The 27,352-nt window shown below is 31.1% G+C and overlaps 1 protein-coding gene across 1 annotated transcript in view; it reads right to left on the bottom strand.

Moving 5' to 3' along the window:
• Window positions 1-5,386: 5,386 nt before the first annotated feature.
• Window positions 5,387-27,352, bottom strand: part of LOC113517074 (zinc finger protein SNAI2-like) — a 55,143-nt gene continuing 33,177 nt past the window's right edge. Inside the window, exons 2-3 of the mRNA XM_026901620.3 lie at window positions 22,272-22,406; window positions 5,387-13,611 (exon numbers count right to left, since the gene is read on the bottom strand). Of these exons, the coding sequence (XP_026757421.1) occupies window positions 12,746-13,611; window positions 22,272-22,395 (990 nt within the window). The 5' untranslated portion in view covers window positions 22,396-22,406 and the 3' untranslated portion in view covers window positions 5,387-12,745. The remainder of the gene's footprint in view (window positions 13,612-22,271; window positions 22,407-27,352) is intronic.

Raw genomic sequence — 27,352 nt, 5'->3', positions numbered from 1 at the left:
TTTGCCCTCCGTGTTATTTAATATATATTATTAAAAAATTGTTAACCAGATAGATAGATAGATAGATAGATAGATAGATAGATAGATAATTTATTTGCATCACTTACAGCACACAAACAGCAAAAGATACAAAAGCAAAGTGAAAAAAGATAAAAAACGATACATGTACAAAAGATTAAAAAAAAAACCAAAAACAAAATTAAGATACGATATAGTCACTTAATTAGGTGATTTATACCTTAACTCTATTTAAATTTTATGTTACACAATCTTACACAATTACGAAATTAAATATAAGCATTCGAAAATTAAAAATAACTGCTATGAAATGCCTAATAAATAAGTAGAATTACCTAGGCACTTGCCTTATTCTTATTTGAGATTTCCTGTATTGCACCGGTATTGAATTGCAAAACCCAAATTATATTGCAACTATTTAGGACAGTGGGGCGTCAAATATAAAAAACAAAAAAGAAAATAACGTACCAGTTGTTTTTTATACTATACGATTTTCTGAAATTATATTAATGTAATATAATAAATGAAATAAATAGTTTACCTGATTACAAGATTAATACAACATTAATCTTAGTAAAAATGCGTTATTTAAATAAAATTGGTGTACGTATGTGGTAACATGTCGTGCTATATAAAAAATAGGTTTTGTCGAAACTTTATGGTCAAAGTATTTCACTTTATTTAGATATTAAATAAAACATAAGGATGGAAAGGGATGGAATAATGGGATCTAACAGCTTCATTGCTAGCAATATAGGGTATACCTGTTTCAAGTTTTAAGTTCCCTCTGGAAACCATCGTGGTTACTTGTCACCAAATTCTTCACGATAGAAGAGCTGCCTTTATCCTCACCTATTTATTTATCACGGCTGCCCTTCCAGTGCATACTAATAGCGCGAGCAGGGTTATCATTTTGTTTTTACCCATTAAAACAAACTCAGAAAAATAAGAAAATTAAAATAAAACCACGAAATATTTACTACCTTTTTATTGAATTATTTCTAAGTTACAATACCGTATTTTAAGCAGTTCTTAGTATTATTGCTGTTCATTGAATTTTCAGTTGCGTGACCTTATCCTAAGTGCTATTTCCCTATTATTGAGTGCCAGTAGGAATTCACACAATTCATACACTATTTATGAATAGAAATTAAACACTAATTTCTATGTACTTTACGGAATTTGTAGAGAAAAAATAGTTGTATATATAATTAAAAGTTTAAAATTATTGTTAATAGTAAAATTCAACAACAAATTAAGTTTTACCTGTAAAATATATAAATGTATTATATAACATATTTGTCGCATTTTGAATCGATTTATTTCTCTCATAATCTCAACATGATCTATTAAAGACAGTTGTGATTGTGAATAAGATATGACAATGGATTATAAAGTCTCTTTGGAATAATTTTTAAAATGAATAATCGAATCACACAAGGCCTTTCAGGAACTGTTCCTTGTTCACACAATTTTGATTCTGATGAAAAATGCAACAAATATAAAAAAAATATATAAAATAAAAAAGTATAAAACAATGTAAGAGAATGAATATCATTCATTAACATTAGTGGGCAGTTTTATAGGTACCTATATAAGATATGTACGTGTGATTAACAGTATATATAGGTATGTATGCTTATTTGTATTTGTACAATTAACCGAGAATATAAATCAATGTAAGCCCATTTAGCTACTAAAATGTTTTATTCTGTTTTTTTTTTTAACAACACGAATACCTTTATAAATTGTTTTTAAATACTAAACAGGAATTATATTTTTGTTTCACATCCTCATTTTATATAGATACCTATTTATGTGCCTATCTGCCTATATAAATATTAGAATGCTACAAATTTTATAAAACTAATAAAAGATAAAATTATTAAAAAGACACATAAATAATCGAAATTATGATGCATTAATATATCATAATTTAGATCATTTATACATACATAACTAATTAACAGTTTACTTAATTGACAGTTTAGCCATAATTACAGTGTTAAAATCAACTGTTGTATAACTAAGTATAAGTTAGGTATCTATGTATATCACAAAGGCTCACCGTTTCGTGAGCGGGGGCGATTGACGTAACGTTATAAAATAAATGCAAGACACTTCATCGCATCTCTAATATAAATGCACTTAAAGAGAAACGTTTATAATTATTAATACAATCGTTTTCTTGTTAGACCACTTTGATAATTTGTCGACCTAAGTTTTAGCATATTTTGCTTAAGCTTGAATACAGTTTCAATCCTAAACAGCCCTTTCATTCATTTCTAAGTACGTAAAGAATGGGATAATTGTGTTGTATAAAATATTGTGCAAAATAATTTGTACAATATTTTGGACATATTAAAAAAAAATATCATGAAATTAAAGGTACATTTGCTTACAGCGAAATGAACATATTTTGTTATCATGAATTTTATTTCATATCTGATATTAATGTATATTTCACCGTAACCACATTTTGATGTTACATGATATTCAAGAAATACTGAAATAAAATAATACATTCATTATCAATTGTATAATGTTTAAAAATTATGATAAAGTTAACCTGGTGAATAGTATCTACTTGATCCCGGTGATCTATGGCATATACAGTTTTCAATACAATATGATTTTTGCACTTCAATATAGTAAAATAACATAATTCTAAATTAAGAACAAACATAATAGAAGATATAATTACGTTATGACATGTTTATTACTAAAAACATTAATGTTTTTCAGTATTGAATTTTGTTTATCTTTACTTTTTTTATTTTTTCTTGTGTATTTATAATATTTGTCTATATAATTTTGAATAATAATGTAATAAATATGATATTGTCCATAAAAACTACTATTAAAATCTAATAATTTCTGCTACAATCGTGTTATAAAAAACTACAGATAAATAAAAACGGAATAAATCTTCATTATTAAGGACGTTGTGTCCATACATAGTATTTTTGTGAATCATATAATTATAATATCTTAAATGGTGACTTACGTATTATATTATTTCCCATATCGTTGTTGATTAAATTCGCCGTAATATAGGGGTACAATTTTATTAAAATTATATGTTTCAACTACAAAATATTAGAATTATTTATTTTAAATTATACATTTCGTTGTTCGATAAATTCAAATAAGTAAACGTACATTTTATTTATCGTTATAAAGTAGATACATTAGTGTAATGTGTACATTTATGTTAAGTATTATAGAAAAGAAATAGGTGTATATGTTAGTTACAAATATTAACCTGTTCTGATGACGTGTTTTTTTACCACTACCCACTACCTACCTACGGTGGCAAACAACCATAATCTACTAATAGTATTAAGTTATTTGTGCTACTACGGCTACAACACCAAGGGCATATAATTTACGCGTGCCGATTGTGAAAATTATAACCGGTCTTTATATTTAATAAAACGAAAAATAATGTAAATATGTCAGTAGCAAAAAATTTATAAAATTTTTATTAAAATACCAAGAAGTCAATAAAAATGGGCTAATAACAATATATGATTACTTATATCATTCCATTTTAATTTAAACCGACTTCAGAGTGGAGAAGGTTATGCATGTATGCATAGGTATATTCGACATGCGTACAATTAAATTCATTAAAACGCTAAGTTAAAACATTTGCTTTCCGGGCTATTACGTATCAATTTAATAAAACTGAAGTTTGTTTTATAGTGAAATACAATAAAGAATTTTTATCATTATCTCTTAAAGATTATTTGGAAATTATCTAAAAAAATTTTAAAAGTAGTCTATATTTCTTACCACTTTCCATCAGGTGGGCCGTCAGCTTGTTTGCCATTCTAAGTTGTATAAAAAAAAGATCATTTCCAGATGGCATGTCAAAATAAAACATACACCAGTTTTAATGTTAGAACAGAAATACAACTTTGAATCACATCCAATTTGATGTAGTAGTTTTTATGTAATGCCAGACCAAACATACAGACAAACAAAAATTCTAAAAACCATTGCTTAAGCTTCTAAGCTCCTGTCAAAACCCTTCGTATATATTTTTGTTAATCTCCCATGACAGACATCGTCTAGTTAGTTAGTAGGTAGATAAAATAACATAACATCTTTAGCGCTCAGTAAGTATTGAAACGAACAGAAGAAACCTCAACAATAAAAAGATTTCTTGCTTGTGATACAAATATATAATATAGATAACAATATAAACTTTTACAAGAGCTCCACTATACATATTTAATCAACTGTGGAATACAAAACAACTAACAAAGGAGCATCCCTATCAATTCTATTCACCTAGATATTCCAGTCAGTATCCAGTAACTCGAATTCCCTGGAAACTGTAACCATTTTATATATAAACGTACTAATAGTATACATCAATGCATGTTCTGCGATGTAGGTATTCAGTTTCTAAACAAACCTGAGGATTATATCTAAAATATAAAGTTTGTTATGTAAATTCAATAGTTAAAACAAACTTAGTTTAACTGCATATTAGAACAATGTCTTGACTAGATAATAATTTTGTCTGGAATAGGCACGAACTTTATTTTAACGAGCCCTACGCCACTAGGAGCGCGGTGCTAGGAATGATTTATCCAAAAATTACATTCATATTTCGTTTAAAGGGTCAAAAATATATTTGTTATATCAAATTGCGAATTTTGAAGAAACTCGTTCAGTTTCCTGAACATTATCGCAAATTTTTAGTTCCAAAATATCTAGTACTGTCAATAATTTAAATGTTAAATAAAACCTGTCATGTGACCTAGACATAGAATGGACCACCCTTTCTTCTCCGTGGGTGTTATAAGAAGCGACAAAGGGGACTTAATGGTCGACGGATGGATAGCAGCTTCCCTCTTAAAACATCACCAAAAGCCAAACTGTAGTTGCCAATCCGCCTGCGAAGCATGGCAACTACTGGCAAAATTCCCCTAAGAGTAAACCGCCATAAAGAACACTCCCGTTCCAAATGGAAATCAATGAGTGAAGCCTATGTTTAGCAGTGGACAGATGCCAGAGATGGCGAAAATGATGATTAAATAAAACATATATAATAAACAATATAATAGACAATTTAAAAGTACAATAATACTTTAACGATCCATCATTATTGTATCTAACAACCATCAAATGATAGTTTCATTTATTGCAGCGATAGATGTATGAAATTCTGCTTTTCTTTTTTCTGGAGGACTGAGAGTTTCATCAAATTATTTCTTAGAAGAGGAGGTTCTTAATTTGACTATATTTTCTATATATATATATATATATATATATATATATATATATATATATATATATATATATATATATATATATATATATATATATATATTATACAATATTTTTTTCCAATTTGGAACTTTGAACAATTATTTTTACAGTCGATAGGATTCACATTTGTTGTTCTTGTAATAACGCGGGCGATTAAAATAACTATATTTAGAGAGCATTATTTTAAATTTATTTACCTTGATAAATTATAAATAAATGATCAAATTGCTAAATTGTCAAAACAAATTAAATATTAGATATATATTTGATTTTACATTAGGTACTTTAATATATAGGAAGCATCACAATATTCGGGGATGCTTCTTGAAGTATACCTTAGTCCAATATCGGAACATAAGACACTAACCTTAGAAATCGAATATGTTTCCTGTTCCCAATAACATGACATCCGATCTTACGGTATTCCGTTCATATAAATCTAAAATGGAATCGTAAATCTGGGCCTTATTCCGAACAGGTAAAGTACAGTAAATATTCATAGGCGAAGTTGTTTAGCGCCTACGCCCGCGAAATGTAATAAAGGCTACCTCTGTCAGCTTAAACATCACTTATGTTAACTTTTACCTGTTGAAAGAATGCAAAAGTTTCTTGAGGATATCAAAATATTTAAATGCGAATGGTTAAAATATACTTCTAGTACAATAATGAAATGATACAATGGTGAATATAATTTGCCAATAGTTTCAATATAATTTAAAACATGTTATTTTCTTTATAAATTTCATGATCAGTTAGGACATCCTTATACTTAGACAAGGATAATACCGGTACCATACCGATATATAGGTATATAGGTATTTATTCTCTTGATATTGGTAACAAAGAAAAAGCCATCACACATCGCCCATACAGGATATAATATTCATTTCAATAGAATTATGTATCTGTTATTGGACAAATATATAAATATTGTAATTAAAATCAATAGATATTACTAAAAACTACTCACTTACGACAATTATATCGACTATGCCCAAATTATAAATTGAAAAGCTTTTTTGCAAATTTTTTTATTGTTTTATGATGATATATTTATTTTATACTAACATAAATTTAAATTAAATCATATACAAAAATCTTACATTTATATTTTGGTAGTACATTCCCGTGTACTACATACTAACTATATGACACTTGTGAATTCACGAAAGTAAACAAATTTATAATTAACGTCCGTTTCAATAGAATTTATTGAAAATGAGAGCAAATGAATAATTGAACTGGTCAAAAGAAAGTCTATTGACAATTGTAATACAAAATAAATAAAAAACGATTGATAGATTAAATGTTACAATTTGTTATTAATTTCATTTTAAGAGTGTTTCTGTAATAATTTCAACTAAACTTCATCATCTTTTCATTAAATTCTTGTGAAATAAACTGAAATAAGCCTAGTAATATAACTTAAAAAAATAACATAATAATAGATATATACATAATAAAATTAAAACAAAAACGATATATATTAATAAATAATCAAGGCAAACAGCTCAGCTTACAAATTTACTTTATAATTCAATTTGCAACGGAAATGAAATTAAGAAATTCCGTACCGTAATTATAAAATTGCAAACTCAACCATTATATGATCGTTCATTGTCCTTTGAGAAACACGATACAGATACCGGTAAATGATTTCAAAAACCGATGTTGTTCATGGCAGTAACGAAAACATAACAACTAGGGAATTTCAACATACTCGTAATGAAGCTACTTGATACAAAGAAAACAGTCGTTCACGCTACACTATTATATATTCAATCAGTAAGTAATACTTGGCAGATATTGTATTAATAAACTACGCCATGAAAACTACATGGTGCCAAATTTCATGGGAATCAATCAAAATTTCGAACTTTTTAGTCATGAACATACATATATACGAATTCACTTTACCTATTATTTAGGATTTATAAATCGAAATTACTAGCATCATTTTAAGGGTACTTTGTCCCTCTGACGTTCCCTTAAATAAGAGTTGAAAAACGAGAAAAATATTGTGTAATATATTTTAACGAACGTAAACAAATTAGATTAAGTATTTATATCTTGCATTTAAATAAAAAAAAAATAAAGGTAATTTAAAGGCACAGACCGTAACTATGTTATCCTCCATCTATAGTACAAGCATATTCATCTGAGGTGTGAAGCATCATTGCTTTTAAATTTAAAGACACATTAAAATTAGGTAATTAATTGAAATTAGATAAAACCATAGACAAAAAGAGAATTACATAGAATAATGCAATTTATGTTGAAATTAGCTTTTAAATAATGTTATATTTGAGTACAAACACGGAAATTGTATTAAATTTTACGTAACCTGATATTGATGATAATGTCACTTTGTACAATTGTGAAATTAAATTTCATTGGAACATTATCATTTGTTAAAATAACAAATAGATGAACAAACTTAGGTACGTTGACTTTCTAATTGCCTAAATAGAGAAAAAATTTTGAATTTATGTTTTTTTTATCGGTGGAATTAGTTCGAATGTTTGGTCAATTTTGAAGACGGTTTTCTTCTGTAAGATGGATCATTTTAAAATATAACCTATGCTATATGTTCTTAGCCCGAAATAAACATAACTCACTTAACAATGCATACATACCGTCTAGGAATATGAAATTTTGACATAGGAGTTCCTTATATAAATGAGCATTAAGAAATGACTTCAAAATTCACTTCCTACTTTAAAAATAGGATGTGAATTTGTATAAAATTTTATCGTAAATAACATAAGTGAAAAAATATTAATCTTATTTTGTATCTAATAATATATTGCATGAAATACGTTATATATACACATTAATATCTAATTAATTTGGTAATAAACCTGTTTAAATAAATTAACATTATGTTAAACGAAAAAAAAATACTCCTGAAGGTATATCGTTCCAGATAAAAAAAAAACCAATACGGTTTACAACTGTAAATGTTATGAGGTAATAACATAAAAAATACAAACGAATTAAGAACCTCCTCCTCTTTTGAAATTTAATGAAAAATAATACAGATTATGAATAGAGGCATAAACATTTTGCCCCAATTCCTACGTCAGTTCACAAAGCGGGAAGCGGTTATTCGGAATTTCAACGCCTGTTGCATGTCGGAATACCTATCCACTGCGACGGTGAAATAAACGACTAAAATATACTCTATATAACTTTGTATAGTACATAGTCGACTTCAATAGAATTTAATCGAAATGAAAACAAACAAACGAATAATTGATTCGACCATAGAGAGTCTGCTGATGTTCAATAGCAATACAAATCGAAATTCCGTTGAATGTTCCGTGTTGTTACTAATTTTCCGATTCAACAAAATTTAATTATCTTTTCGTCAAATTCTATTAAAAATGATACTAGCTGTGCCCACAGCTTCGTCCGTGTATATATTATAATGTGTGTTATATTCCAAGCTAAAATAGTAGCACATAAATAAATTGAGGTAATAACGCACATAGCCATTGGTGCTGAACGTAGTTCTGAAAGTAATTTTGCGAAATTGTTTACACACGTAGAATATAATATGAAATATTGATAATATCGAGGTAACAAGAGTTCTCGATACCAATTACGTTTTTTGGAAGACTTGAGTTGTTGAATCGAGACGATTCCGAATGCCCGATTTCGTGGTAGCTGTCTATTATAACATCAAAACCGCGCTCCTCTTATCAGTCTTATTCTGAACAGATTCTTTCAATTGACTAAACAAAGGGGTTAATACACTATCATATAATATACCTATATCTACATATATTGTTGATTTTATTACTTTTTTCACTATTTCAATTTTATATTCCTTTTTATATTAATACCCGCCCACTATGTACTTTTTATTATAACACATTTGTGATTTGTTAATCTTTGTCGGGTGCCCACGATACAGGTTCACCTAGTGTGGGACCCATTGTATCTTGTTTTTGTAACTTTGTATTTTGTATCAAATAAAAAATAAATAAAAAAAAATACCTAAAGGGAGAGAGGGATTATTAGTAATGGGACATAACAAGCCCATTGCTGGCCAATCCGCCCTGTCAGGTTTCATAGCAGTATAGGTATCACTGAGAGATAATATAGGTCCCTCGACCTCACTGGCACCTCGCCAGCGAAAACCGATAGCGCAGACGGGGTTACTATTCCATTTTTGCCCATTATAAAACAAATAGACCTGTAAGAGCACATTTAAAAATTAGTATTTACGTGCTGTGAATATTAATAAAGTTTTACCATATGTTGTATACTTTAAACTGTTAAACAAGTGAAACTACTTCAGTCTAAAATTTATGTCTCATAAATAAATATACGATGATATATATATATATATATACGATCGTGTAATAACCCGTAAATTTGCGAAGGTACTCGAATAAGTATTATATAGGTTAGTAGATACTTTATTGAAAATTAATAGATTTTTAAGAAATACGTTCAGATTAATGCTGAAAGAACAAGAGTAACACTTATATATATATAAATTTATAGGAATTTAAGATCCTCTACTTGGGAATTGACGAAATTATCAAAATTGACATTAATTATCAAGGTGAGTTTAAAGCGTGCGAATCTATGATTTCATACTAATAATATATACGCTCTAATGCATAAGTTTATATTTCTAATAAAAAAAAAACTACACTACCTTGTACAATTGCATGTAAAATGTATTGTTTTATTATTATTTTTTAATACGATTTTTTTTTTATTCTTGATGGAGACAAAAATAGAATCTGCCAAAATCAAATCAATCAAAAATGTAAAAGGGAATTAGGTATTAAGATATTAAGATTTTGGTGACTGTACCGTTTAGGCCTAAATAAGCTAAATCACTGAAATCTACACTAACCTATGCATATTGAGCAAAGTAACGCACGTATCATTCTTTTTTTTTCTACTTACAATTAAATAGAATTACACATAATTGATCTGAAATATTACATTAAACTGCATAACTTGAATAAATTTTTCAGAAAAAGGTTTTCGTTGAATCCTCGTACTTTCATGTGTTACTTTTATTGAATTTCATATAATTTACCATGGATTATATAAGGCGGAAAATGTTTAAATAGAGAGAGATAGATGTGAATTTTTATAATTATATAATTACCGCTCCTAAATAGTAAGTATTATTAAATATATTTAATTTATACACAACCAAGAAAAAACTTCGATATACGTATTTTAGTGAAATTATAATAGTTATCGCATACAGTCAGTGACAAACTAATATACTGTTTTGAGATCAAAAGAAATGTGTTAGTAATTTAATGTTATATACATATACAGTAACATTAATCTATTTAATATTATAATTTTATGATGTTGCTTTATTCCACACATATTACAGTTGAGTGTGGTAGTGTATTAACAACACTGAGTGAGTACTGACAGAGTGACTAGGTAATAACATTTTATTATGTAATTTTATCGATAAACTTACAATTTAATCGCTATCAATCTATACGGATAAATGCTATACAATAACGGAAAGTCGTCGTGAAATATCAAATATCCACATAAATATGTAACTCTCTATAAAAATACTTCTCTTTTCAACATACATTAGCGATCCTTTTGCTTTCTGTTTATATCCGAACTCGAAACGTTCCACGAGAAAATTAAATGTTTACAACTACGTATTATCTATAAACATTATCAATGAAATATTGTAAATTTATTTTAAAACATACGAAATGAAAGTATTTCATTAATGCAAACGAACCAAACTGTAGCATATTATTACGTCATGCATTTTACTACATTCTACGGCGAATCCAAATTTTTAGGCTCCTCGTAATTATGATAGTATACGTCTATGACAGTCTATGTCTACTTTGGCGGGTATCTGATCCTTTAGTTGACAGGATATACATATATATTTATACTTGAATATATAAATGTATCGGTGACAGTCATGAATCATTTGTAGTATAATTAATAACTGTCAATTCACCTTAAACATAATGAGTATTTAAACTTGTGTCAACTAAAGTTATGTTTTTGGTAAATACCAGGTACTCATCATTCAAAAAAAAGTAAAAAATGTTTTAAAGGATCTATTAATTTCATTATTTTAGTTGTTATGAAGTTAATTGTTAAACAAAATTGAGTACGTATTCCAGTTCAAACTTGCTTAGAATACTGGTACATATTATCTAAAAGTTAGACAATTGCTATTTATATTACTATAAAAATAAAAAGTGTTGTGTTCGATTGTACCTTAATTTATATTGTAAATAAATGGAATATATTATCGCGTTTAATACGATTGTAATTGAATTAGTTATTTAGAATTCTATACCTTTATTAGGCAAATAAAATGAACGAATTTGTGATAACAATTATTGAATCTGTTTATTAAGTGAAATTACACGCTTCCATGTAATATTTTGTTTGTAATATTACTATATTAATAACATGAAAATCAAATAAATTATTCAAGCTTTCGAATAGACGTTGCCATTTATAGGTCACACCACACAATCAATATGTGGGACGTTGTGTAGATATAAACCTACTTAAAAACATTTTTACTGTAGGTTTTAAAAAGGTCTGTGAACTTGGTCGCTTATGTTACATTATTTAAATATATATTATTTATTTCATGTTTCGTAAACACTAATGATTAATCTTTATCTCGCAATGTACTAATTTATAATCTGTGAGTATGTGTCCAACAAGATTGTAGCATGATCCAGAAAGTGAAGTTGCGTTGATACCGCCACACCCCGCGGCGCCACGGCGCGCTTTTCCTTGCACAGTAGACGCGACACGCAACACGCGACACATGGCCCATGCATGGCCCATGCGTGGCCCGTGCGCGGCCCGTGCGTGGCCTGTGCGCGGCCCTTGCGCGGCCCTTGGGCCGAGGCGGGCGGCTGAAGCAGCGGCAGTGCCCGAGCAACAGTTTGGTCCTCTCGAGACGCTACCCGCTAAGCTACTTGCTACGCATGCACGCTACTCGTGCGCCTATCACTGTCTCTCTACGCTCGTTACTTTATTGCTCTCTTTGTACCACAGCTCGACGGTTTCATTAAGTCTCTACGTATCACCGTAACTACTATCTATAGTCGTCTCACACCATACGTGTGACACTAACTTACCTATACGTTACTATGTAAACATTACGCTACGCTGTAACATTGCAGGCTCTTGCCATAAATTGACACGATTGCTTATGTCGATGCCGGACTAATAATTGAAAAAATACAATTTATTACATATTAAAATTTACTTTTTTAAAATTATGGAAAGAGCCATAACGATATTAGGTACATTATTATTGCTTATTATTCTTTCGACGCCGTCGAAACTACGAGCTTCTACGCTATAAAATATTTCTTGTAAAGGTGTAAAGAAGTTTATAGAGAAATCATTCGTTGCAATCATTCGTCAACGGGAGTGGGGTCACTCACTCGTCGTCGGAGCGCACGCACGCAGACTCCTGGTGCTTGTTTAAGTAACTTTTGAGCGCAAACGTCTTATGGCAACGAGTGCACTCGTACTTCTTATCGGAGGAATGCGTCTGCAGATGGGCGCGCAAGTTGGAACGGTCCGCAAATGCCTTGCCACAAGCGGCGCAACTGTATGGCTTCTCGCCGGTGTGGGAGCGCAGATGGCCGCGAAGAAGCCACGGCCGGGAGAACTGTTTGCCACACACTCCGCAAACGTGACCCATGCGATGTGTCAGCACGTGCATGGCAAGTGCGGGCATGGACACGTATGCCTTACCACATTCCCCGCAACGCTTTGCCGCAACCGAGTCGAGGCTGCGGTGTGTTTGCTTGTGACGCGACAGATTTGACGATGTCGCATACCGTTTACCGCACTCGTTGCAATCATACTTAGCTGGTTTCTCCTTTAGTAGTGGGGTCGACTCCGGTTCCGTCTCCTCGGGTAAAGGTTCAGGATCAAGGTTTATATCTTTATATTCCGGCTGGAGATCAGGAGAAGGGGATTGGTAGGCAACGTAATTGACTTGCGGCTCTACGGTGTACTCGACCGTTTGTACCGGTGTAACAGTTTGCACGGTTTGATAGATAGGTTCTGGAGGTTCCTCGGCTAGTATGTAGATATTGGTAGGTTGTATAGTGTAAGTGTAGACTGGTAGGAGGGGTGGCGGTTCAGGGGCGTGGAGGACGGTGACGACGGTGGTGGGGGGCAGCGGTGGCAAGCCCTGGGCTAGAGACAGCAAGTCGTGCGCCGCCTCAGTGTCGGCCGCGGACCGCTCCGACACTGGCATACACCCCAACTCCGCATACTCGGCGCTGCGTGGTTCTGGGAACAAATATAATACATTTAACACTACTTTTAAGAGATTTTAGAAAGGAAGAACCCTTCATTTGGTTTGTAGGGTATTTTTCGTGCATATGTTACGAGCGAACCTAATAGTTTATTTTTACAATTATTGATTGTAAAAAGAAACTAAGATACGATACGATAATAATTATAACTTTGGACGGTTTCTTTTAGCAGAAAAGTAAAGCAGGCTTAACGACGTAAAACCTACATCAATCACGCTACTTTGTTGCAATGCATTGAAAAAACCATTTTACAAAATTAAAGTTTCAAACATAAACTTATAAAAATAAAGGGAGACGCACACATTGCACCAAATATGTACTTGTATATCACAAAACTTGTACTGTAACCGAGTAGTTTGATTCTTATACTCATGTAAATAAGATTTTCTGAGGGAAAGGGATTATTATTAAGGCAGATTACCAGCCCTATTGCTAATAATATATCCTGTCAGGTCGTCGTCCACGTCTTCACCCCGGGAAACCATCTTGGTGAATTCCTGATGTATTCATCACGATGGACTAACTGATCTGCCCTTTCATTTCATCTATCATCCCTTACTGGTGCCCCGCCAGCGTATACCATTAACACAGGCACCCCGCCTGTAATACTATACCATTGTAATCCAATAAAAAACACACATTTTTGTCACAACTTTATTAGTTTATTTTTAGTTACAGAGTAGTATAAAATATACTATAAATAAATAGTAGTATAAAATAAAATATATATATATAATACTTGTATTTTATACTACTCTGTAATATCATATAATCATGGACGAACGCATATACAGCGTATACAGCGAGATAAAGATAATTATTACGAGTAGGTATTAGTATACCCAAAAATAATAAATATTATAACAGAATAGTCGGCACATTTCGTATGTCCAAAAAACAAACGCTTCCAATGTATTCGATTTCAAGAGAGATGTTAAAGTCAGTTAAAAATATATAAAGCACAAAGCAAATTAAATTGCATCGGTGCCCACGTTAAATAATAAAAATACGTTTTGTTGCATTCAGCACTGTAGTAATGAAAACTACGTTGTTCAAACGAATTCCTAATTGTGATGTACAAGTTTTGTTTATACATGCAAAACACGAGTGCAGTGAAAGTGGCCATAACAACTTATGTCAACATTCAACAATTTATTTACAGCAATAAAACATGTTCTTTGCAGCAAAAGTTTTAGTGACGGTGTTTCATGTGACACGGCTAGATAATTATACTTATTTTTGTAACAATTATTATAATTAGATTTATCATTATTATTACAATCTATTCATCACCCAATGATGAATATAGATATCTATTATACTTAGATACAACAAAGTTAAAATAAACTTTATTTAATTCAACAGAATATGGCAAAAGCTCTTTAGAATCGACTTGATTTTCTAGTATTCTATAGTATTTCAGGAAGCCATTTATTGAGAAGATGCTGCAAGAAAATTAACAGTTAATAATCCTTTACGTATTAGATTGGGATCCAATACTTACCTGTCTATTGACTTCATGCAAATTTCTTAGGGCATCACAGCAACTAATCGTTCGAGCAAGTGAAAACCGTCTTATTTCAGCTTTCATATCTATTGCAAGATTATCTGATTATATTAAAACAAGATTCAATAATTAATCATTATTTCCATTGCATACTACATACACTACTCCTTCCTTTGTTTAACGTTATAGTTAAAGAAATAATGATGAATGATTAAGTGTTTGTTCAAAGAAATACTGGTTTCAGGTTGTCGCTTTATTAACGCCTTATTCATAATACCCAACACCTCCTACAAAACTATTTTAACTATTACATATTATTCAAACTGAGAATATGACAAAAGAAAGTTCAATAGCTAAAGTAGGTTTATGACAGGTTTAATGTTTTTATGAAAAAAGGGTTAAGTTTGTATATTTTTTTAATAAAAAGAAATCGCGCTGTTGTACAGTGTTGTAAGTAAAACGACTCAAGTTTTCTCCATAAACAGCGCTTATTTTAAATCTATTCTCAGTAATCTATAAAGAACAACATCGTTATGAATTATGACGCTGCTTAACCTTTTCTTTCAAATGTAAGTATGAGAATATTACATTTATCTTGTTTATCAACTTAATATAACAATATACATTAACACTCAATGAATTATATCTGACCAGATACCTTAGGGTGAGCGTAATTAGTTACGCACACAACAACATTTCACCTAAATGAATTTGTACATTGAGATTGCTGGTGCATAAGTAAACCCATAGCATCAAAAGGCGTCAGTATTGTCTATCCTCCGAAGATTCTATTCAATAAACAAAAGGGAAAACAACATCGCACTATCCGCCCGCAAACTTTAATATTGAATTGGACGCTCAAGTCTTGACAAAATCATAAGAATAAGAACTAGGTGGAAGTGACACTCCTGCCGATTTAATAATAATACTGCCTTCGTGGCTAAAAATATTATTTCAAATATAAAATAGAATAACAAATTTTAATGCTCATATATTAATTATATTAAACACTTATATTTAACAATAAGGATATGTTACTTATTATAATTATACTATCACAAAATCAATTATTTTTTTTAATTGTTCGTTTATTTACTTAGCAACCGTAAAAAAATTGGCGTGATTTCAAAAAATTAAATTTTATGTTTTTCAAAGTAACAACAGTAATTTAATTACTAAATATTTGACCTATTTTATTATAAAGTAGATTGTATGTGCTGTGTTTGTTTAAGCATTCATAACTGTTTTAAGACATTAATGGTATAAAGTCCATTGGAATTCTTATTAATGTATGGGTATCGACTTCACCCCTCACCACCTTTATTACGTCTCGCTAAATATTGTATGTACTGTATATTACTGATATTTGTATCGTATTTATAAGATGTTAAATTGTATCTACGTCATTGAACCTACTGGTAGGGGTACCTTTACGTTTGTCTGTATAAGATCACCACTTATGAATCTTTTCCCGCTTTTTCTGTTTAACAGATTGCTTTTTTATTATTAACTAGCTTCTTGCACGGTACTTCGTATGCATAGATTTTAGAAGTAGGAATACTTCTACTTCTAAATGGCATATAATATAATACCATATTTTAAGTTACATTTTCAGAAACTTTAACTCTGAAAACTGTATTCAGTTCATTAGTTTTTGCGTGTTGCCAGAACAAATAAATATACAGATGTCTTTATACCAATTTTCCCCAAATACCTCCCATGTGCATTGTCTAATTACAATTTTATTATATTAATAAGTTGTATAACAAATTAATGTATTAAGTATGAACTTGTGACATCCCTATTTGAGTGTTGGAAAGTGGAGTTCATTTTGTCGGCATCGGTGCACTCATAAAAGAAAGTGCATGAGTGCCACTTCTGCCTACATTATTTATTCTTATGACAACACCTTGTACCATGTAAAGTGCAATTTTGATCGCTTCTCGGTTTATATTGCTTTAGTTCTGTGACTTATATTAAGAACTACAGTTCTCAATCTTAGTTCTTAGCAATCTAGGTCATGTCTATTTGGTCAGGTGTATTAATCTATTTTATACCAGGAATATCGCTTTGTACATACATATACCGAACCGAAGAATACCTCGGTAGAATAGTATAATAATTCTAATCTATAACATATTTTTTATTTTCAGCTAGAAATGTCAAAATATAAAAAAATGCTTGTTCGGATAAATTAAAATAATATACATACAAAATTCCAAATATATATATATATATATATATATATATATCCAAAAAATACATAGATAATAGAGTTGCGAAAATGAGAAATTAGGAATTACAATGGAGAAAATATTGTAAAGTATAAATCTCTAAATTCTTACTAATATTATGAACTATTATGAAATTGACATATACGTAGAATGGAGAATAAACGTTTAAAATGGAGAAGGAGATAAGCTTCTTTATTCCCGTCCACAAAAACTAAATCGTGTGCACAGCTGGTATACGAGGTAGCATGAACGAAGTCATTGAAAACATTTGTACACGAAGCTTAATTCTTAAACAATGCGAGTGTTTTGAACAAAACGTAATGCAATAAATCATTCGTTCAGTTCAATCCATTCATTCAAACATGTCGCACCTGTCGGCCGTTGTCGGTATTATTGGAAAGTCAAACTCAACGTATCGAGTTATTAAATTGAATCGACAGACGGACGAATATCAACTACTTGCTGACTTACCCGCGTAAAGACTCCCTAATGGAAAGCATTTAGATATTCAAAATAGGGTATTTAATCATTCACTCAATAAGAGCGACTTACCAATGAATGGGCTGATCATTTTGTCTGTTTTCTAACCGACTTCAAAGAAGAAGGAGGTTCTCATTTCTGTGGTATTTTTTTTTACGTTTATTATCTCCATCATCTACAATATAAACTGATTTGGATGTTTTTTTTTTATTCAAAAGAACTTTCAGAATCAGTAGTATAGTTCAGTAGTTTGTTTCTAACATCAAATAACAAATTCGGGGTTGTGATTATGCTTAAATAGGTTTTGCTAAAATTAAGGTAGATGTATATTTTTATGGAGCAAAAAGTGTTTTTGCACTACTACTAAAATTAATTACTAAAACAATGAAATTTATTCCTATTGGAAACTTACGTGATTAAACAGATCTAATGTACATAAGGAAAAGTCAATAATGTCCGGAACTGTCCTATGTAGGACAGTTCCGGATTTATGCATGAATTATTATAGTGGTACCGAGCAAAAGATAAGTGCCTACTCGGGAAACTGGAAACGTTTATTATATCTTATATTATCTAAAGATATATATTACTTGAATCAGAAGACTGAAGTCAAGTCTATCTCTAATTAAATACACTTATTACGAAAATTACAATTACAACACCTTTATAGTATTAAGCGATAGCTATATATATATATATATATATATATATATATATATATATATATATATATATATATATATATATATATATATATATATATACACATACATATACACACTAACAAAAATTTATTACAATTATTCCAAATTATAATTAATTTTTGTTATGTTGAGTTGGACATTATAGACCAGCATTTTGGTCGTTTGAGAGGAAGAGATTGTTAGTAATGGGGATCTAACAGTCCCTTTGTTAGCAATGTACCCTATCAGGTCGACATCCACACGGTTCTTCCTAGTAACCATCTTGGTTATTTCTTGTGGAATTCATCATGATAGGCTAATTGACTTGCTTGCATCCTCATCTAACATCCCTCAGTGGTGTCCAGTCAACGTATACCGATAGCGCAAACTGGGTCAACATTGCATTATCACCCATTACAACACCCTACCACTATATGTCAAACCGACATTGTTTCACGGCAAGTACCTTCAGGCAAAGAAAACTGAATGCCAAAGACCTCTCTATCTGTATATACATCTTTTACTTCTAGCGCGCATGCTTGCATGAGTTATAAAAGTCTCATGTATGCACAGTTCCGGAGACTGTTGACTCCTTCTCCAAATAACCCAATAGTTAAATAGTTTTCTGCTGAAACCCTTATAAATACTAATAGCAAATAAATAAACCCATCGAAAACGAGAACGCACAAATATTAAATATCATAATAAAACCTTAACTCGAAGAATTCCCAGAACTTCAAAATACGCAATACCGTTTAAAGACCGATAAATTCGACGCCCCAAACTCAATAATACCTGCACAAATGGACTAACAAAGTCGAGTGCCCCTTATTGTTCAACTTTTACGAATGGCAATCGAGTCCCAATTTTTATAATAACGCCGTCGAGTGATTGTTTCAATTCTGCTTCCATAAAAATAGGTAAAATTGAAACGAATAAAAAGAGTTTCGTGGGACTTTTCTATTATATATTTCAAGGCTACGAAGGTTTTACAAACTTCGCTCGCGTGGATTAGTTCGATCCTTTTCGAATTAACCTGTAGTTTGGTTTAGTCCGGTTGACCGAGCTAGTAAAACTTTTCAGTAACAATACTTACGTTAGTATAAAATAAAAAGAAAGGTTAGGTGACTTGTGTTTTATTATTAAAAAGGACTTTAAAATACGTAAACAAATTATATAGTATATTAATAAAAAACGACCTCGACGACGAAAAGGTAAACATATTGCTATGCATGATGAGGTTTTGAATTCGATTATCGGTCACTTCAATTTCGTTCGACTCGGGTCTAAGTGTTCTAAGTTGTACCTCCAGATGTTGTATTGAAAGGTTAAATTCATGTTAAATAAAATCCTAACTTTACTTACGTTTGTTATATTAAATACTTTATTAATATAAAAATTATTATGCAAATTTTACAAGGTAAACAAAAAACCTATAGCTAATAGATTACTTCATGTGTCATCTGTCATATATCTGGGATATGTTTACTATCAAGGATAAAAAAGTAACCTACTCCATTTCATATAGTACGTGTGTGCCAAATTTCATAGTGATTGGTTAAATCATTAACGCGCTATAAGGTAACAATCAAGCAAACTCACTATCAAATATATACTATTAGTAAGGATAAAGAGAAAACAAAAACTGCAAAATAATAATTTATAATTATCACATTTTACTTATATAGATATCATATGAACGAGTATCGTTATATATTCATGATACGAGTATGCAAAAGTTTTCTTTCCAACTGCGGCGCTGTAAACTTAACAAATTCACCAAAGAAATTCGTTTTGAGTATTACCGATTCCGCCAATTTGTATTGATGTTTATTTCTATGTATTGGCTAAACAAATAAAAACTTTAAGCTACGGACTTAAAGGTTAATTTCCTGTATATTTATACCTATAAGTATAAGATTTGAAGCTTTGCATCTAACATGTATTTAAACTATAGTAACACGGGGGGGAGGAAGGGATTGTTAGTAATGGAGACTGTGATTCCATTGCTAGCAATATACCCAACCAGGTCGATTTCCTCGCGGTTCCCCCCGGAAACTATCATGGTTAATTCCTGATACATTCATCATGATGGGCTAATTGGCCTGTTTCATTCTCATCGATCACCTTCACTGGTGCCCCGCCAGCGTATCCCATTACCGCAGGCGGGGTTACCATTCCATTATCACCCATCAAAAAAAAACTATCGTAACACATGGATACTCATAAAATATGTCTACTAATTTAAAGTTTAAAACTTAATATACACATGTATATAGTAAGGAAACATAAAAACAGTAAGGAAGAACAATTACGTCAATAAATCAGACCTAATATTGTAAGTGTCCAGATAATATCTAAATACCCATCTAGAATAATCTTCAAAAAGTACTGTATAAAAGTGAATCTATCAGATTCAGACTACTGAAGATTATATAATTTACTTGAACGTAACTACACGAGCTAAAATAAATATTAAATATTAAAAAATGTTAATATTTACTATTCTTAAAAAATTAAATCCTGAAATTGAAATTGATTTCCTTCGACACTTTAATCGAAGTTACGGTTTCTAAATTCTAACCTCCTAAATTTTAATACTCTTAAGTCCTATTAGGAAATTTATTTCCGCTCTATTACACCCCTACCTACACGTTTCACATTTTAAAATTCTAATCAAAGTTGGTGATTTTATTCTTATTAAGGTCATGCACCTCGTTCTTAATTTAAATTCACCTAACGATTAATAGCACGTGCTAAATAATCTGAATCTGTACAAAATTCACCGAATGAATGGATACATAGAAGCAAGGTCGCACAAAAGTATAAAAAATTTTATATAAAAAATTACCATAGTTTTAGAATCTACTGATGAACTTAGTGACTTAATTATATAAGGAATGAGTTACATGGTGAGGTATTTAATAAGGGACAATTCTGTGATTGAGGTCCCAATAGATTCGTTACCAACTAATTAGGTATATAATATACAAAGTCTTCCTTTGTACAACAGTCGTCTGCTTGGACATTTTATTTATAACATAGAGGCCAAACGAGTATGCGGCTTACTTGATGGTAAGTGACTACCACCGCATATGATCACCTACAACACCAGAGGCATTACAGGTGTGCTGTCGTCTTTTAAAAAGAAATATGATTTATTCTTGAAGGTTACGATATCGTATCCTTTCGGGAATACTGCTGCTGGAAGTTGATTTCAAACCGTAATTGTGCGTGGAAGAAAGTGTCTTGAGAAACGCATGGTTAAGGACCACTATTTATCCAGATGGTTGAGATAGAAATTTATTTTGTGGCGGGTTGTACGGTGGTGAAAATCAGCAGCAGGTATCAATCCAAACAATTCCTCAGAATACTTCCCATAATATATTCGATGAAAAACGCATAGAGATGAATCTATTGTTTTAATTTGATAGTTTCGTTATATTACTCTACTCGTATTATGGACTATCATAAACCAATTTTATAATAATTTTGACTAAAACCTATAAGAAATATAGTTTGTATTAGCCCTTAATATAAAGATTTTGCTGTTATATCAAATTACGATTTTAATTTTACAGATAGATTTAAAGAATAGTCGCTCAGAATCGGCCAAACTGCAGTACATTTTGTGATATTCATGGTATTGTTCAGTATAAAGACGACGGTTATGTAGGTCGTTGTTACCATATATTGTTGTATAAAAAAAAAAAGTGAAATTGGCACGTACCTGTTAGTGCCGAGTATTCTGTAGGACTGTAGCAGGGGGGCGCGACGCTTGCCTCCGTGGGACTGCAGGGCGGCGGGCCTTCGTGCCGCTGGGTGCCTTTCTTGACCATGTAGCAGCGCGGCATCGCGGCCCACGCTGAAACAAATACCGTTTTAATTGACTTCAAAAAAGGAGATTCCCTTTGAGGTTTTTCCCTTACACTGTAATATGAGTCTTTTAAAAATGTGTACTCAAAAATAGTAACTACACATTTTTAAAAGATAGACGCATTTATTGCACTACTGCTATTGCAAGTATTTATGCCGAAATAAACCACTTTCAATCAGGTGGACAGTTAGTTCGTTTGTCTCCGTAATTATAAAAAAAAAGTTCTCTCTCCGATTGCTCTTAGTAGTCTGCTAATGACAAAACGATGTTCTTCAGGATGCTGACCGCAATAGTTTCTAGAGGCCACCTCTGTGAAGTGACCCACCACAGTATATTGCAACTAGATCGCTAGTCCCCTTTACAAAGAATCCTTTCCCAAGTCCTTCTATTTGTTACGGTCCTATATAAACAAATGACTTTTTGATTAAATTTGCTTGTACACACAATTATAATTAGATGCCGGCTTTATTTTCATAAACCTAATTATATTGTGTCCCGAAACAACATATAACTGTTTATACTTGAAAATGAAAAGATCGCCGTGTTTATATAATATAAAGAACCTTACGCACAAACCATTATAATCACTGTAGCAGTATGAAATAAAATAACAAAGAGTTACTTTAAATCTGCCTACCCCGCAAAGGGCTTGGCATGAAAATTTATACTGCTTTTAATGGAAGCGCGGAATTGAGGTATTAAAATTAAAGGAATTGAATTTATTTGCAAAAATAAATAACTTTCACATTTAACAATGAAGCCGTATTGATTAAAAAAAATATATAGCCAATGTTACTTGAGATGATATAAGAATCATAACTATACACCATATATCTAATTTTTTATAAGTATTTAGAAGTTGTGGTGTAACAAAGAAACACATACATACGTGAACCCTTAAAACATTACGCTCTCTTTTTGAGAAGCTGCGTAAAAATCACTTCGCATCATGTGATCGTTTATCACAGATACGCACAAGGAAATCGAAGGGACAACCGTAAAACGGAACGCAATTGCCGCGTGTGTCCCAACTGGGCGGTATGTTAGATAGTTCTATTTGACCTAGTTAATTGAACGGCGTTGCATCAGATTTAGCTATGATTGTTGATAGTAATTATAAATTCAATCGAAATGTGTGTCATACTGAAAATAAATATCTCCCAGTGGAACATAATAAATAAATATTCTCATAACTGTTAACCCTAATGCGGTAGCAAAACAAAGCAGTGGAATGAAATAATGGTGCGAAATAAAAGAATAAATAGAAAATTAATAAAAAAAAATACCATTCTCTTTAAAAAGAAAATGTTATTGGCTAAAATGTCAATCGAGAGAAATTAATTTATTTCGAAAAATGAATAATCGAAAATCCTGTCACGTATTTTTCTACCATGAATGGGAAGACGCAGGAAGCGAGATAGTATCGCTCCGACCAACCACGACATAAGATTGTAAACAAGGCCGTTCGTCCCTACAGAGCAATAACCGGGTATAACTGAAATAATGTCAACAGAAGCGTAACACGGATCTCAAATGATTTGTTAGCTACTGTCTTGTACATAAAAGTCCTGTTATTGGTAAATATACATTACTAGCTGTTTTCTGCGGCACTGCCCGCGTGAAACAGCATAATATGAAACTTGATACACGGTTAGATTATATAACCTAAATATATATATACATTAGATTACCTACGTTGCAAGCATGCCGAAAATGAGACTTTTCTATAAAAGAATGCGCCATTTTCTGTTTTTAATTTTGATTCTGTTGAAACATTTTGTTTCATGCGGTGTATTCGCCGTGTGATCCCGGGATAGAATATGCCAACACTTCCATCCCTGCGGCAATTAAAGGAACAAAAGGGTATAGGCAGTAACGTTCCTCTTAAAAGTCATTAAAAACCTAAAAGCGTGACACGCTTGGCAGGCGGATTGGCAACTATTGGCAAAATTCCCCTTATGGGGAGTTTTATGTTCAGCAGTGGATAGTTGACGGCTAATATAATGAGACATTTTGTAGGAAAACAATTCACAGTATCGCTAGAAATAAAAAAGTTGAGAAGAGATCGTTTATCTTGATGTACAGGGATGAAAAGAATCTGATAAAATCTGATAAAAATATTATGACAATGAAGATAATCGTAAGTATAGAGAGAGACGTAAAAAGAGATGTATGATTGACTGTAAATCTTCCTTTCTGATAAAATGTAAGGAAAAAAATAACTTATTACTTATATCAACTTCAGATATTAAATAAGGATAAGAAGATAAAGCATTCTGTCCTCACTCTTGTTACATTTGACATCAAAATTTCAGTAAATTGTACACACTATTCCTATGTAAATTCTAAGTCATATCACAGCAAAAGACATGCAGATTATTTAGAGTAAGCATGCAGACATTTTAGTATTGCCAGCATTATATGAAGCGGACATTTTGGAATGTTTACATTGCGGAATGGTAAACACGAAGGGGACATTTTTAGAAACACACATAAAATCTGGAAAGGGACGCTTTTTCAACATACGAAACTGACACATAAACAGACAAAAGTCCCATAAAAATGTTAAATATGAAAACCTGACTTTTCACATTTGTATTATTTGTATAATTCACATACAGAGTAATTAAACAAACTTTTATTAGTAGGGAGATTTCACGCGAAATGTCAACCCTAATCATACATGGGTACTACACTCATTACTAAGTTGGCTTAGCGTAAACAAAATGTTTAAATTATACAAATAATAATTATTTTGATTTGCGCAATAAAATTACGAGAATGATCTGTTTATTACAATTAAATTATTCCGTGGAATGTGGCCTAATTTAACACTGCTAATGAGGTTAAAAAAAAAACACAAAGAATTAGGCTAAGAATATTAAATACTTTATGTAGTTTATCCTGTATAACATAGATTATTTATTCTAACATTGCATGTAGTCGAATAGGGACTATTTTTTTACATGTATAGCACAAAAAAATTACTTGGTTTATATCACGAAAATGACTTGAAAATAAGGAGACAGTTTATAATATAACATTCAAGTAATAAATATAAATTAAACCCATTTTTAAATACTAATAAATGATACAACAATACCTGGTGACAATGCGGATAACCGCACTGAAATTCAGGTTATATATATTATGTTCACAGGTATCCAACAGGTGGTTTGTCAATCTATTTCTTGCTAACTTGGTTTAAGCAATAAAATATTCTCATCTACCAATATTGTAATACTATAGTATCTAACAATTTTGATAACAATTTCAAAATGTTTGAAAGGAAATTTCGCAATATTTGTATTATGTGTCAATTTTCTGAGATAACAATTTTGATAATTACAGAATATTATTTCAAACGTGCTATTACAAACAATAGTCACAGATTTAATAATACATAAATCCACTAGGTACATGTACATTACATTTTCTATAATCTGGTAACCGTTTCTTCATTTTCTTCATATATATATATATATATATATATATATATATATATATATATATATATATATATATATATATATATATATATATATATAATAATAATACATATATATAAAGAAATAAAATGTAATAAAAATGAGAAGCAAAAGAGAGAAACATTATAGAAGACTAAAATAACTAAGAGTTAAAATTCACGAAAGAGATTTACGCAACTCAAACACAGTCACACTGTCTATACATACATGTCCCCGATTACGGCACGACTGAAGCAAGGGACATTTTCTTCGATAGATCGTGCTGTTTCTTCGGCTTCCTTAACTTACTTTAACAATAAAAATCAGGTGCGTAGACCCTATTTATTTCCAATTGTCTCACGTTAAATCCCGATCGTGAATTTCAGTATGTGTAAACAACGCGAACGTTTATAATTGACTAAATTAATTTTATCTTCAGATTTCAATTTCGACACGTTTACTTTTTCCATCGTCTTTCTTTAATTATACTAATCTTACTAATATAAAAAAAAATTAACTAGACGACATTTGTACATGTGATATTTTATTGATAAATTAATATAAGTGATCTTAATAAGACCAATAGATGCCAAAAAATATTTTTTAAAATTTCAGTCTGTATTTTATTCTGACATCACGCAAAAATACTGTACCAAATTGGATACCATTTTGATAGTCGTATTCCTGAAAGTCTAACTTGAAATATGTTACATATTTTACCATTATACACCATCTAGAAGTGATCTTATAATAATTATGATTGTTAGCAGACTCCATCATTAACATTCGTAAGAGGTGCTACGATGAAGTTCATACATATTAAAGCTTGTACAAAAAGAAAAAGTCTAGAACAGCTGTAAAGAGGATTTCTCTGGTCCCGCGGGTTCCGCCGGCAAATACGTCGAGCGAACGACACTTTAATATCAAGTAAGAGCGTTTGCAGATGTCACGCCTTTGTCTACGCGCTCACGCGATTGTGGGGAACCCTTCGTGAAATTGTTCACCGAGAGTTATCTTAGTGATATATTTATACTGCCAAATATATAGGACTACGTGTACATTCTGAGTCATGAATATAGGGTAGGAACATTGATCTTGCTAGGTTTTTCCTTGTAACATGTCAAGCAAAATAATTAATCTATATAGGTTCCTATGTTTCGTGTTATACTCAACGAAATGTTTACTATTACGTTCATTGGTAAATAGACACTTATAGATAGATAAATTGTTTGTTTATCATAAATAAAATATAAATACGTGGGAGGTTTTATGTGTCGCTACGGTGAAAGGGTAACGAAATCAGCATTAAGATACAAGGCACTCGTAGCGCTGATATTCTGCTGGTGCCTTGTATGAAAAATAAAATGCTAACCTCGAAGTCTTATCAATTTCACTGTTCTAATATTATTTACAGTATTTATATAAGATATCTATTATAATATTTCTAATAGTGCGTAAAATTAAGAG

The sequence above is a fragment of the Galleria mellonella genome, unplaced genomic scaffold, assembly GCF_026898425.1.
Source record: "Galleria mellonella isolate WM207_F2 unplaced genomic scaffold, CSIRO_AGI_GalMel_v1 utg28, whole genome shotgun sequence".
Taxonomy (NCBI): domain Eukaryota; kingdom Metazoa; phylum Arthropoda; class Insecta; order Lepidoptera; family Pyralidae; genus Galleria; species Galleria mellonella.
This window is presented reverse-complemented; position numbering and strand designations above follow the sequence as displayed.